Genomic DNA, 14,973 nt, shown 5'->3' with positions numbered 1-14,973 from the left:
CTCCAATGTGACTGAACACCCACCTACAGACACAACCATTTGGAATATAGAATGGCTTCTGAGAAGCACTGGCGAAGAAGTTGTGACTTGAAGTGACTGCTTGAAATCCTCACTGCTTTTGGTTTCTGCAGATTATGTGAACTGTTTACTTTGCTTTTTTAACTTCAGGGGGAAAAAAGTAAGTCATTCCCCTGGTCACATCACACAGGCTTCTAAAGATCATTACTGTACAAAATGGCACTGACCTTGGCAGCTTGGGCAGAGATGGCAAAAGAGAGCCCGTTTTCCTATAGTGGAAAAATCCTAAAGTTGACAAAACTACAATTATGATGATCAGGATTAGTGTGGACAGTACAGCCACTGCTGTCAAAGAGAGAAGAAAAAGAACATGTCAAAAGGAGGGAAAGAACCAACATACAGAGCATGAAAGCTGAGGGTCAGGACTGTTCATTCATCAAAGACTGGGCTAAGCAGAATCTAGGGCAATATTCCATTTAGGGGCCATGATGCATTTCAAGTTTTTCAGAATCTCAAAGCTTACTTGTTCCAGGAGGGACACCTTTGGAAAGTCCTATTTCACAGTAGCTTCCCATGTAGCCACTAGGACACCTAAAAGTGAACGAGCCGTTCTTAGGTTTCTGTTGTAATTTATAAGCACATCTCAAAGTAAACAAAGGTTGGACTGAGAAAATCCTCTGACTTTTGTTTATTCTGCCAAGAGGTGAGGAGCAGAAAGAACAGTCATCAAACTTGGGAAAGTCACCTTCAACAGACATCTGTGGCACCTACTGAGTCAGTCTCATCAAATTAACCTTCTGGTATCTTCTTTAATCTATGTTATTCTTCCTTAGAGAGAAAAAAAGGTCTTCTTTCCTTTCATATGCTTTAATTAAATACTTTTAAAAGACCTCCATTTATCTTGGTAATTTCCTTAATAATCCTCTTTTTTCAAATCTTTACCCAGTCCCTCTGCTCACCAAGCAAGCTTCAGATACTCCCCACAATCCAACTGTAATTAACAGTTACAGGTGAGTAGGAAAAAGCAGTTGTCATTCCTCTGCTCCCAAGTGTAGTCCACAATTCTGTGGCATCGCCAGGGCATTCGTTAGAAATGCAGACCCCTGAGAATGAGCGGGGCACTGATGCAGGCCCCAGGTGAATCTTATGCACATTATGGTTTGAGAAGCAAAGACTTTAGTTCCCTGTGGACTCCCCCAAGGGTTAAGATGTGAAATTAGTGGCAGAAATCCTGGACTTGTTTTTCTGGCTTCATTAAGGTTTCACATTCCCCCAGAAGAAGCGAGATCTCCAGCACTGACCTCAACATTCAGACTTACTTGCATTTGGGGAGGCCATTCTCATCAAAATAGCAATTTCCTCCGTACATACACCTGCATGGGGGGGGCATGATGATAGGACTTTCGATGGCTGCAGAAAGGGAAAGCCATGCATGTGTTTTAGTAGTCAGCCACACTAGGTAAAGCACCCATAATCATGCAAACCAGCCTCAGGCCTGAGATGAGGGGAAGGGGGGAGGGGGATGAGTAGAGATGGGGAAGGCAAGGTCAGCTAATCAGACTCCCTATCAAAACTTTACCTTCCCCTTAAGTCAAATGAATTTCAGTATTGATAATAAAGTTTTAAAGCCTAACATACATTTGATAGAAAGGAACAGTTTGTAGCATTCAGCCCCCAAAACAGTGGAATAGTTCTAGACGTATATTAATAGTTAAAGGAAACTGGGGCAAAGGCCATTCACAGTCTCATGAAGTTTTCAGATGTCTTCTATGCAAATTCGATTAAAGTCAAGAGTTTTCATACACTTTGAACTTCAACTAAAGGTTTCATTAGCGATCAACAAATGCACATGAATACAGATACAGAGTTTAACAGACAACTGGCTAGAGAACACCTCATGTTTAACATTCTCTCAACTTGCTCTTGCTCTGGGTCCCTGCTCCAGCTCAACTCCCAAGTAATATTCCTTGAATGTGCCTGATGAGTCATTAGTGTTTCAATATCTTATACCTAGAAAATGTGTACATATTTATTCCCCATGCATTTATTTAAAGTTCAGATACCCCCTGACTCAGTCCCACAATTTGAGTCTTTTCTTAAAGAGGCCTTCCCTGAAGCCTATCTTAAAAAGCAACCCTGCCCCAATCCTTCCTCAATCCTCTTACCCAGCTTTCATTTTCTCCTTTTATCACCTAACATTACATGTAACTGGGTTCTCTTCTTATTGTTCTACTATACAATAAGCTCAATGAGAGAAAGGAATTTGTCATTTTGTTCACTTCTGTGACTTCCAGCACTCAGAACGGTGCCTAGCATATAGTGAGCACTCAATAAATATTTAAGCCACAATTCCATGTGTAATGACTACTATCACTGACGTGCTGACTTGGTTGAAGTTCTTTTAAGTGAGTCTGAATATAAGGCAGGTGGTTAAAAATATAAATGAGGTGACAACTCTTCTCTAACATCGTGAAATTGCAATAAACGGCAAAGGGTTCCATCCACAGCACCGAACAAGTCTCAAAAGTTTGAAATCTCTGATTTGCTCAAATTATTACCTTCTTGATAATATTACGCAGTAGCATTGGGGTGAGAGTGGGGATAATGGGAAAGAGGCAGAAAGTAGTGTTTCCCCTGAGTTCATTCCTCAAACCTGCCCGCTTTTTCACGCTGGCTGGGAAGAAGCCAAAAGGTCGTGTCTTATTGAACCACGCGCTCCCCCTGGTGGCATAAGGTGGTGAAGCCGCTTCATTTTCCCATCAGCTAAAACTGAGGGAAGGCTTCAAACTCACCTATCATAAAATGGGCCACTACAGCATTTTCTTAAACATGTTTTCCAAGTATTGGGCACTAGTTAGGGACTAGTTATTCCTCGAAGACTTATTAACTGCTTCATCTGAAAGAGTCACACCGCTGATCGAGATGTCATATGTAGTTCTACTAAAATGACATTGATGGAAAAGCGAGACTATTGAGTTAATTAAGGTATCAATGAAGAAGCAATCTCTTATTAGTGAAGACATTGATGAAACACATGTGAACGTCAAGGGAAGATAAGATTCTGCCTTTATAGGTGAGGGCCCCACCTAAATTAAAATTAACAGGTGGTCCTGATAGTGGGTCGCTAAAAAGTGGCTCACACATAGGCACCAAATTTAAGGTAATTTGAGATGCTTATGGACATGATGTCCTTCTTACTGAAGCTTGTTCCAGATTTCAGGGAGAGTCACTGGGGACTCTTGCTCTAAGAAGAGACACTCCCTTCTGCAGATACCAGGAACTTTCTGCACATGGTCCGATCCTATCTGCATCTATTTAGCAAGAGGTTCTTTACCCTCATCTTTTTTTTTTTTTAATGCCAATTGAATTCCATGCTTATATTATTGTAAATAAGATTCCCTCCAACAAATTCATATTATGGTTTAAAAAAAATCATTGAAAAAAGTTCTTATGTAACACAGCTCATCCATAGCATTTGGAATGAGAAGTAAGCCACTACTTCCTTATTCCAGTCTCCATTCTGCAGCCTCACACTAGAGGTGCCTTTTAAAATATGGCCTATTTTTAGGTGTCAAAATTTTGAAATGAACATTCGATAAATACAGTGAACACCCCAACCCTCCTCTCTGGACTGTGTCAGTCCTACTCCCCTTACTAAGGAACCTGGTTCCCCACCTTGAGGAACTCCAGTTCCAGGCTAAATGATTGGCTTCTGGAATGACAGAAACTAGTATGGGGTGTAGAAGGAAGAAAAACTTTATAGAAAACTCACTCTTCGAAATGTCTTTACAAAACAACCAAGAATAGATTTAAGGGGACTGGACTGATATCTCTGCAGATCTTAGCAAATAATTCTCAGAAATTACTACAGCCTGTGTTCCTTTTGGCCCCATAAGTCCTCCTCAGCTCTGTCTGCATTTCCCACATCTCTCATCCCACCTTCTGGCCTTCCCCACTGTACTCTGAGGAGGAGCCAGTACACAGGAACTTTTCAGGCCTCTGAGGGAGGTGAGCCCAGGTAGGGAAGCTCTAAGAAGCCAGAGGCTGCGCAGATGGTGCCCCTACCTGCATCACACTGGGTGATGCTCCCCGTCATAAAGGTGGACCCTTGGGGACAGGCACAGCTATACCCTCCAGGCCTCAGGAGACAGAGATGGCTGCAGACATTTTTACAAGGATTGGGCACTGGAAAACAAAGAACAGTGGTTAGGATCTGAGGAGGGAATGAATACCCCCCACCAAAGACTGTCCCACCAGGCAACAGCTCAACCACTTTAGGCTACATGCCACTTGGCTATTTGGTCTCATTTCTACTATGATGCCTCACCACTCCACAAGACATGCCATCTGTCCCCTGTCCTCCACTGTCTTGCTCTCCATCCAATTTCTATACCACTCAAAGTGTACCATTGTCTTCCTTTATTTCTTCTATAATCCTAGCAGATTTGAAAAGTAGGTATCTGTCCAGTTTACTGTGTGTCTCAAATCTAATCTTAGCAACTTGAGCTGGCTCAAATAGCCAGTAAGATCCCACCACTATATCAGGATTTGTCATTACATTTCAATATAGTACCATGTATGGTCCACCCAAAGCACATATTGGATTTCTACCTCCACCCTCCAAAGAGAACTTTCGTTTAGACTTTACCTGTTGTCCTATTTTGCAAGACAACAAGATCTGGAGCTGTGATTATCAGAACCATCTTGGAGGTATTAAAAAATACTTATGTCGGTTGGCCCTCCCTGGTGGTGCAGCGGGTTAAAGCACAGCACTGAGAATCTAAAGCTGCTTCCGCATGAGTTCGATTCCCGCCTGCCCTGGAGGTGACCACATGGCGCGGCAGACCTCTCCTGACCCGCCTGCTGCTCCCCTCAGCAGTGAACTTCATCAATCTGTCTGCTCTGTTCCCCACTCTGTCTCTGGTGAAGCATCTCACCACCCCTGAGCCTCTAGCCTGTACCCCAGTTCTGTATGCACAAATAAATAAATCTTTAAAAAAAAAAATACTTATGTCGGGCCTTCCCTGGTGGTGCAGCGCTTTAAGCACAGCACGAAGAAGCTAAAGCCACTTCAGCATGAGTTCTATCCCCACCCGGGAGGTGACCCACATGGCGTGGCAGACCTCTCCTGACCCACTGGCTGCTCCCCTCAGCAGTGTACTTCTCAGTCAGCCTGTTCTGCTCCCCACTCTGTTTCTGGTGGAACCTCTCCCCTGCACCTCTAGCCTGTACCTCAGCTCTGTATGTATAAAAAAAATAAATAAATCTTTAAAATATATATATGCCCAGTCACAGAAATCAGATTAAATCGCTCTGGGATGGACTGTTAAGAGCTCTTCCTACAGTCTTCTGAATTCTATCTTAACAGATATTATACCTTATTCATGATTTAAATATGTCTGACTTCCTTCTGCAGTTAACATTCTGTGATCCTGACTCTGTTATTAAAATGTAACCCTAGACACTAAATAGCTATAAAATTAGTAAGATCACTGAAAGTCTGCCCCATTACCATTTTGTCAGTTTTCTACAACAGACATATTCAAACTTTAAATGGAAAGAAAACACATGGGGGAAATTGTGGAAATTCACAATCTGATAAAAAAAAAAAAAAAGGACTAAGGTGGGCCAGAGAATCAGTACATCTAGCCAGTGCCTGTATGATATTTATGCTTATTGTGTCCACTCCATCATAGTCAGAATGGTGAAAATACATACAAAACACGGACACTTTTCCTGCATCAGGAGATCAGTCCTCTATTATCCACTACCATTTCTAATAATATAGCCATTAATTTGAAAATAGGTTTCCAGATAATAAGGGACATCTTATTCCAAGGTTGGTGATTACCTGATAGATTATATCTATATTGATGAAAGATTCGAGCTTGAGTTAGCCAAGGACTCATTATCATCAGTCTCTCATTCTCTTCTCGACCAAATTTATCTTGCATCCATATTTCTCCTTTATCTTTAGATACCCAGTATAATTGGCTCTCGAAGATGTCCAGGCTATACGGTGAAACTGCTGCTTGCCGCCAGAGGAGAATAAAATAAAGCAAGGTTATAGAATAGAAAATATATCAGTGCCACTTCTATGTCAGAAGCATTCTGCATGAACTCATCCTTAACACAATGAGAGTCCAGGAACATTCTCAGAGCTTTTTTGTACATATAACCACAAAAGTATGCTGCACTGGGAGGTCAGGGTGACAAAATAAAACTAGGTTAATGTCTAATGTCTGGCACCCATTGTGGAGGACTCGCTTGCTCACTTTCAAGTTACTGAAATTTTTGCAAAATTTTTTGCAAAAACAATTTTCATGACAGAAATTTTTTCTTTTTCTTTCAAAATACCACTGCTCAGACAGGAAAATCACTGGATCAACAGATCACTGCAATTCTGGACAAGAAAGTAAAATGCTCCTTTTCTAGATAAGTCAAATTGTGGGTCATAAACAATCTAGCACAATAAAAACAGGTGTGGCCAGCTGCTGTCTGACCTGGATCACCACGGGAATACATGAACCTGTCCTCTGTAAGAGCAACTTAACAGGAAATACAGTCACGTCAATATCTTCTACTGAGCACATTTTTTTTTAAATTAAGTAAAAGCAGCAAAATATATTTGAATTATAGCTCATAAATTCATTTGCTTTTAGAAGATCAGCATATGGTAGTTGGAGTGTGTGATATGACCAATTCCTAAGATCAGGGCTACTTCTTAAGAAAATTGATAGAGACTAAGAAATACATTAACATATAATTTAATATATTAAATTCTAATTCACTTCTAACCTGCATGTGCAACAATTCTTCTATCCGTCCCATCATATTTTATGGTTTCAACCGTGTTCTCCTTGTAGTCACTCCAATAAATCCGATCATGATTCAAGTAATCAATAGAAAGACCAGTTGGCCAACCAAGGTCCTCGTGAATCAGGGTGGTCCGATGCTGCCCATCCATCCAGGCAGATTCAATTTTAGGTTCTTGACCCCAGTCAGTCCAGTACATAAGCCTGAAATGAAAAGTTCCTTCATTGTAACAGCTGATCAAGTGGAACTTCTTTACTTAAGTAGAGCATGGGCTTCCAGGAGGGAAATGAACTGGCTTTCAGAGAGGCCTGGCTGCTAAATGATGCTGTTTTTATACTTTGCGTAAGACAAGGAAAGAAGGGCGGGAGGGGGGAAGTCATTTGTGGTCTATCTTTCTTGAAAACTGCACTTCCAACGTGTAAGATACAATTGCAAAAGCCATTCATTCTTCAAAATATATTTATTGAATGTCCACTGTGTGGGAGGCAATGCTTTATATTTGGAATAGATCAGAAAACAAAACAAAGATCTCTGCCCTCGTGTAGCTTACATTCTAACTCTTAAAATTTATTATTTTGTAACCAACTTCAACTTTTAATTAACTGAAGAGAGTTTATTAAAATAAAAATGAGGGGCCCTCCCTGGTGGCGCAGCGGGTTAAAGCACTGTACTAAGAAGCTTAAGCCACTTCCACATGAGTTCGATTCCCGCCTGCCCCGGAGGTGACCACATGGTGTGGCAGACCTCTCCTGGCCCGCCCGCTGCTCCCCTCAGCAGTGTACTTCGTTCATCTGCCTGTCCTGTTCCCCGCTCTGTCTCTGGTGAAGCCTCTCACCGCCCCTGAGCCTCTGGCCTGTATCCCAGTTCTGTATGCACAAATAAATAAATCTTTAAAAAATAATAAATAAATAAAAATAAAGATGAGGGCCCTCCCTGGTGGCGCAGTGGATTAAAGCACTGCACTAGAAGATAAAGCCACTTCCACATAAGTTCAATCCCCACCTGCCCCGGAGGTGATCCCACATGGTGTGGCAGACCTCTCCTGACCCGCCCGCTGCTTCCCTCAGGTGTGTACTTAGACAATCTGCCTGTTCTGCTCCCACTCTGTCTCTGGTGAATCCTCTCACCTCCCCTGCAACTCTGGCCTGTACCCCAGTTCTGTATGCATAAATAAATAAATCTTTAAAAATAAAAAATAAAATAAAATAAAGATGACCTGACATTGAAGGATGGTGTAGACCAGGAATTATACCCCTTCAAGTATTTAGAAAGGATCACACAGGTAAGATAAATGATTGAGACAGAGCAGTTACGAATATCCGGATAATGCTGCACAAGGAAGGTATGCTTTCTAGCTCTTCTAGTTCCTCAAGTGAAAAAAAAAAAGATTTTAGATTTTTTTTATTAGCAATAAAGCAAATAAATAAAGCTCTGTGTAGTTCAAGTCAAATTTGTCAATGGACTGTAATTAGCTCACTAGTCACCACTTGCAACTTAAATGGCAAACCAATTAGATACAGACCAATCCTTAAATTCTTTTAGGAAAATATGTGCATTTTAGGTAAACTGGGCCTACAAAAAGGCCTTACACAATGTTGCCCCGAAGTCTGGTTAGTACTAAAGGATCTCTAGAGCATATTAGAAGTCTTGAACATAGTCATAGATACCACTACAAAAAGTCCAAAAACAACTTAAGTACAATGAGAAAAAAAGAAATTAAACCTGTAGTCCTTGGAGATCCAGGGGGAAAGACTCAGAAAACTAAATATTCCTCCTCCAAGTACTTACCCCAGTTTGGGATTCACAACCATGGCTGCGGGCTGATCTAGTTCGGTGAAAATCAGCCACTTTCTGTACCTTCCATCGAGTTCAGCCACTTCAATCCGTTTACTGCTGGCATCTGACCAGTAAATGTGCCTGAATTCACAGGAACAAAATTTCTTAACTTAATGTCTACATTGGTCATTTCTGGAGAAATGCTTCTGGAGAAAGCAATTCGTTTAGATATTCCAGCCAGTAAGATAAGTACTTAGATCAAGAATCCAAACAGAATTTCTCTCTCAGACCTGCTCCAATCCTGTCATCCAAAAGGACATCTTTGGGAGATTATAATAGAGTGAGAGATGGAGGAGACTGATCAGCAATAATCAATTATGACGACTACTTCACACCTTTATTATGTGAATAGCACTCCCACTTATAAGGCACTATGGCACTGGTCCTTAAATTCTGGCTGCCCTCTCAGTCTGTCTCCTCATCCAAAATCCCTGTTAGAATCACAAGGAACCTGCCATCAGCTCCAAGGATAAGAAGAAGCACACTTTCAAAACACCTTAACTCTGTCGGGTTGTCCTGCTCTTATTCCACTTCTATAGTTGGTGGGCTCAGTATCTTACAAACAATAAGAATTGTATAACTTTCTTAATTCACTCATTCCTTAAGTCTAAAAATAATGTAAATCTTCAGAAAGAAGGCAGATCTGCCTGATTTTCAGAAGGAAATGTCAGTGTCTAGAGTTTCAAGTTCCTGAATGTGTGAGGTCTTATTTCCTGACAGAAGATGCTGACTTGAGTCTTTAGCAGCCTGAGGCACAGTGGGACCCAATTAACTTCTTTGGAGATCCATAAGTTTTCCTGGAGACCAGACAAGTTTGTTAAAAGGTGAAATTAATTTATAGTACAAATGTCTTCATTCTCTCAAAGGATAGCAAGCCCTGGACCTTCCCTCTCAAATATTTCTCCACTGTTTATTTTCAAGGACATGAGGGATTCAATGAGTGTTTGAACCTTACTCTAGTGTAATCACTTCTCTACTCCAATGAAAATGTCTGTCCAATGGAAGACTCTTCCTTAAATAAGCTAACTGATTTTTCCATATCAGTTTCCATCTTTTTCCATATCAGTTTCCATCTTATACCTCTACTTGATGAAAAGGTTACTTATGCTTCTTAAGTATCATCTAAAATGTGTGGTTCTGGGCTTAGGGTTTTTAGAAGGTCTAGAAAGGTAGAAACAAGCCAATACTTCTATGAACAAAAAAGCAAAAATTAAACAAATTTCCAATCTCTCCAGACAACATAGCTAACTAAATGCAGAGAAGATATGAAATATGAAATGTTCCACCTCAGAATAATTACTACAAAGAGGAAAATGTTTCCTCTCAAAATTGTTTTCCTAGAACTGGAAGTCTGTCTCATTTCTTCACAAAATGAACAATGCTGCCAAACTGAAAGTTAATTTTGGAATCTAGAACTCTGTTGGCAAGAAAGGTCTCCCAGGTAGAATATAGAATCTTGACTTGGTGCTTTCCCAAAATTTTCATGGCACACACAGAATATAGGAATATTGAAATATAGAATATAGGATGTGATAATGTTTAATGACACATTGGAGTAAACAGAGGTAGTTGTTTGATCTAGAAATAAGCCCAGGCAAAGCTCGCTATACCCATGGTTGAGTGGACTCATATATCCCAACCAGGTCAACTCATTTGCCATGGCCAAGTGTAGGGAGTTTGGCCAGGAAAACAGAATAAACAAGTAGGGAATGTGTGTTAAACTCACCTTCCAACCCAGTCCACAGCTAACCCTTTTGGCTGCATTATGTACTTTAGGCCCAGATCAACTTCCACCACAGGATTATTATTACCGGATTTGAAGTTGGGAAGGTAGGCACGTTTGATAGCACCAAAATTAGAGCCTTGCCCTAGTACAGTATAATATACAACACCTGCAGAGGCACAAAACACAGGTAGTCTCACATTAAGAACATAAATCAGGTTAGAGTTCATAAAATTTATAGATGGTGACAGGCAAAAAAGTCAACTTTTCTGATTCCTTTTCTATTACCACCTCCCACATACCACACAGAATGAGTCAAGAGAAGTGCCAAGTTTCATTTATTGACATCTTTGCCTCCTTGCAATATTAACAAAGCCTATCATACTTCAGCAATTAGTTAAAAACACTCCAATTTAGTTGTTTCTATTGGAAGGAAATCTAACAAAATATATTTTGGTCAAAACTCTCCTTTCCAAAACATAATGACTGTATAAAGTAGGGGCAAGCTGTTGAATTTGAAATCATACTCATTAAGAGTGGCAATAAGAGTCATGCAGATAAGAAGTCCTGTTTTATGTAAAGACAAAAGGAAAGCAGAGCGTAGGCATTCAAAAAAATAAATACTTTCATGGGTATCTAATTTTCTTGAAAAGCTTATTGTGTTGCATAATTAAATGTGAAAGCACAAGAATAAAATATCTTACATTGCGTAGTTATTGACAGACTGCATTTTTCTCATTCATCATCCCACTTCATATTCAAAACAACACTCAAAGGTAGGCAAGCAAAAAAAGATTAGTACTCTTATCTTACAGATAAGAAAATTGCTGTAATTATTAAACTAGTAGATGGCGACAGGAAAAGAAGGCAACTTTTCTGACTCTTGCTCTATTACTACCTCCCACGTACCACAGAGGACTATGAAACAATAGTAAGCATTATTTATCTCTTCATTCATTAAACTAAACTTTTTGAGCACTCACATATAATAGATTGTTTAGTCACAGGTAGGATGTAAAATGAATTATCAATAGATTCAACCTCTGCTTCAAAAGAGCACATAGTTAACAGGTAGTGAGAAAAACATGTGTGCAGGCAGCTATAAATCTGCATAACACATGCTTTAGTATAATTACATATAAAAGCTACAGGCTCATGGATGAGCGACTATGGAGCTGTGCCAGGAAGAATAATAGAACATATCATAGAGGAGGTGACATTTGAGCTGGGTCTTTTTAGTTTGAGTAGAAGCGTTCCAAGTCTACAATGTTAGAGAAGAACAAGATCTGCATAAGCAAGACAAAGGTATTAAACAAGGGATATGAGGTGGTGCTAAGCAGATAACCCCCAGAAATAGAAGGTCTGGGGAGAAGTCTGAGGAGGTTGGCTGGGGCCAGGGTTTCTAAACCACCTAGAACTCACAGGATAGGAGTAGTTTCCTCTTCTATTCATAGAAGAAAATTCACTCAAAAAAATAAATTCCCATAGTTCATCTCCTTCTAATTCAATTAGAATCAACAGCAGCTGCAGAAATTCATACTCACTAAGACCTATGCCCTCGGGATCCCAATCATAATCAATAGCTTGGATGCGTTCCTTGTCTTGAAGAAAACCTGAAAACTCCTCAGATGAGAGATTGTATTTTTGTATTCTCACTTTTTCAGGCAGTAACAGCAAAGGAGGGTTACCTGTAAACAAGTGAAAGTGTGTTTTATCTGTTTGAATTCTACTCAAAAATTTATATATAAAATAGGATATAAAATGGCAGGTATCCTCCCCCCACTTCATAAGAAGATGGCTCTCTCTGCTAATCCATACAGATGACTATCCTACTTGGTTGAAAATTCCATGGCTGTGGTATTCTTATCTCCATTTCAGGTGAAAAGCTAACATTTCTGCTAAGAATAAATCAGTTCTGTATTCTTTGTCCTCTATGGGCAGCACCTTAGAGCAAGGCAAGAATCATTCCTCACTCTTACTGACAAATTTTATGATTCTTTTACTAGGCAATCAACTCCATGACCCAATTTAACATTTAAATAATGACAAAAAAACAGCTTGTTCTTGGTTTCAATTTTTTCTTTTTTTCACCTAAAGTAGCTATTTAAATAACAACTCATGGTTGGATAGATTGCCTAGATTAATTTTTCGTGTATTTACTTGCATAATTCCAGCTGAATCCAATTTAAGTAACTTCTAAAAGTTCATTTTATATATTTCCTCTATCTTGACATTATGTTTTATATGAACACATTTATATATGTTTATTTATTTCATTTATCTCATTAGCTAAAAGATTTAAACATTTTTCAATTTACTGATTACCAAACCAATTGTTCAAATGCCGTTATCTGAGTTTTCATTCAATATCAAAAATTTTAGAGGGTAAAATACTTCAGTATACTTCATCAAATATGTACTTTAAATGTCTTATTTGTATTAAAAAGTTAAATTGCCATTTTACCCTTAATTTTCAAAATAACATGCTGTTTTCTTATCAAGTTTCTTAAATTCTAACACCAGCTTCAAATTCAAATCTGTAAGGTCATTAAAGCATATACCTCTTTACTGGAATTTGCTAATTTAGATCAGTCTTCTGGAAATTTTGACCTTAATACTCCAGACTTCTATTATTTCTCTTTTGTCATTTCTAGGTGTACTTATTACTGATTTTTAACAGGCTTGATTTTGACACTGGTACTAAAATGTAGGACTAATAATTAAAGTCATGAATGAGCTAGATTCTTTCGGTGATCAGTTAGCCCATGAAAAATAACATACAATTTGGGAACAGAAAGTCTTAGTTTTGGTCCAATTGAATTTGTGTGTTTTGTGACCCATCTTGCATTACAGGGCCTTCAACCGTGATCTCATAGAGTGGGGGCTATATTTCCTCCTGTAAAGACCACATAAAGACCAGATTTTGTTTGCATCTTCTAGGTGATGATATATTGTCATATTATCATATTATTGTCATATATATATATATATATTTTGAAGTTTTAACCAAGGTAGGCAAAAGACTAAGTTCAGAGTAATAAGTAACATTTGATTTTCATTTGAATTCCCATATATGTGTTGCGGGATTGTAGTTATTGTTTTAATCTGGCAGGGGAGGAAAATGAAGAAGGTGGATGAATATGGGAAGAGAAGTAGCAGGTGAATTAAAATTAATGCTCTAAGGGTTCATTTTCTGGTATCTGGTACTCATCTGCATTTACTTCTCTGAAAGTCAATTAATCCCAACGTGAACCCCTCATACCGTCAGCTGCACACCGTTGTCCATAGTGATCACTCATAGATTTAAAGCCTTCAGCACAGGAACACACATAACTTCCTTTGGTATTATGGCAGATTTGGGGGCAAACCCCAAATTGCTCACATTCATTGATGTCTGTAGACAAAAATAAAACCAAATATTGCAACATTTGCTCCCATTTACTCCTTAGAGACTCTGCTTTGGTTTAAAGCCATACTCACATGCAATAAGGACAGAAAAATAAGCAATGATACCAAACTTTTTAAAGTTGTAAGTTACTAAGTTTCAGATACTGCTCCATACATTTCATGATCATATATATCCTCATTTAATCTTCCAGCAAGACTCTCTGAGGTATGTAATCTGATTAAACCCAAAGTCCAAAGCTGGTAAGTGATGACAAAATTAAAACTATACAACAGCAGAATGAAATTTTACTGCTGTTTGGTATCACTTCCCTTTTTGCTCACTAGTATCAAGACAGGGAGTCACTGATATGGTTTTCAGCTGATTTCTTAAATTTTAGCTCCCAAAAGAGCTCTTCCAACCATCTGTGTATGGCACATCATGAGTTAGAAAAAAAATCCAAATATTAAAGTACATCATAAGTCATAATCATCACTTATCATTTTGATAAGCTACCTTCCAACTCCACACCTTAGCACTCACTTATGTCTGGCATAAGTAGGTGTGTGATAAATAAACATTTTTTGATTTAAGATGAAAAAAAAAATAAGACTTGTATTTGTCAAAGAGAAAATTTTTTGATCTTACATACTGATAAAATAAGCAGCCATCATCACCTAGGCCTTCATAAATCATATCAGTTTCAAAAATACTACTGAGGGTGAGCTATCTGCCTTCTGATCTGTGAGTTACTGGGAAGAAAGCATGGGAAAAAGCCATTCATATCCTTAAGTAAGTTTATGAGCTGGGGCCATGAGGTTAGCTCCACTAAGGGAATTAAACAGTGTATTAAAAGGAAAGAGGAGAACCCAAAGACACAAGAAATTAGAGGAAATCTACTCTACCATCACAGGAGTTTCTATCCACAACACTGGCTTTGAACCCAGGTCGACAGGAACAGATAAATCCTCCTTCTTTTAATTGAGTACAGTTCTGTTCACATAGATTTTCTGCACATGATCTTTCTTTTCCTGTATCTGAGAAATAAAATCACAACAAATCAGTCACAAATGAACATTGAGTGATGTATCAGAAGGAACATCTATGCATAGCTAATGACAGGCCATCAAAAAATGATACCTTTCCATAATCTTTTGTAAAGGCTTATGGGTCTCTGAAAACTGGGGAGGAAAGA

General features: G+C 39.0%; 1 protein-coding gene across 1 annotated transcript in view; it reads right to left on the bottom strand.

The window, feature by feature from the left end:
- The window catches only part of LRP2 (low density lipoprotein receptor-related protein 2), a 163,707-nt gene that overhangs the window by 5,487 nt on the left and 143,247 nt on the right, over positions 1 to 14,973 (bottom strand). The window contains exons 67-77 of the mRNA XM_004674868.1: positions 14,684 to 14,815; positions 13,656 to 13,787; positions 11,938 to 12,081; positions 10,397 to 10,562; positions 8,623 to 8,751; positions 6,817 to 7,037; positions 5,870 to 6,046; positions 4,084 to 4,203; positions 1,338 to 1,428; positions 542 to 609; positions 246 to 363 (exon numbers count right to left, since the gene is read on the bottom strand). Coding sequence (XP_004674925.1) covers positions 246 to 363; positions 542 to 609; positions 1,338 to 1,428; positions 4,084 to 4,203; positions 5,870 to 6,046; positions 6,817 to 7,037; positions 8,623 to 8,751; positions 10,397 to 10,562; positions 11,938 to 12,081; positions 13,656 to 13,787; positions 14,684 to 14,815 — 1,498 coding nt within the window. The remainder of the gene's footprint in view (positions 1 to 245; positions 364 to 541; positions 610 to 1,337; positions 1,429 to 4,083; positions 4,204 to 5,869; positions 6,047 to 6,816; positions 7,038 to 8,622; positions 8,752 to 10,396; positions 10,563 to 11,937; positions 12,082 to 13,655; positions 13,788 to 14,683; positions 14,816 to 14,973) is intronic.

The sequence above is a fragment of the Condylura cristata genome, unplaced genomic scaffold (assembly GCF_000260355.1).
Source record: "Condylura cristata isolate star-nosed mole 26May11 unplaced genomic scaffold, ConCri1.0 scaffold00002, whole genome shotgun sequence".
In the NCBI taxonomy this organism is placed as follows: domain Eukaryota; kingdom Metazoa; phylum Chordata; class Mammalia; order Eulipotyphla; family Talpidae; genus Condylura; species Condylura cristata.
Note: the sequence above shows the minus strand (reverse complement) of the source record. Positions and strands in the feature narration are given on the sequence as shown.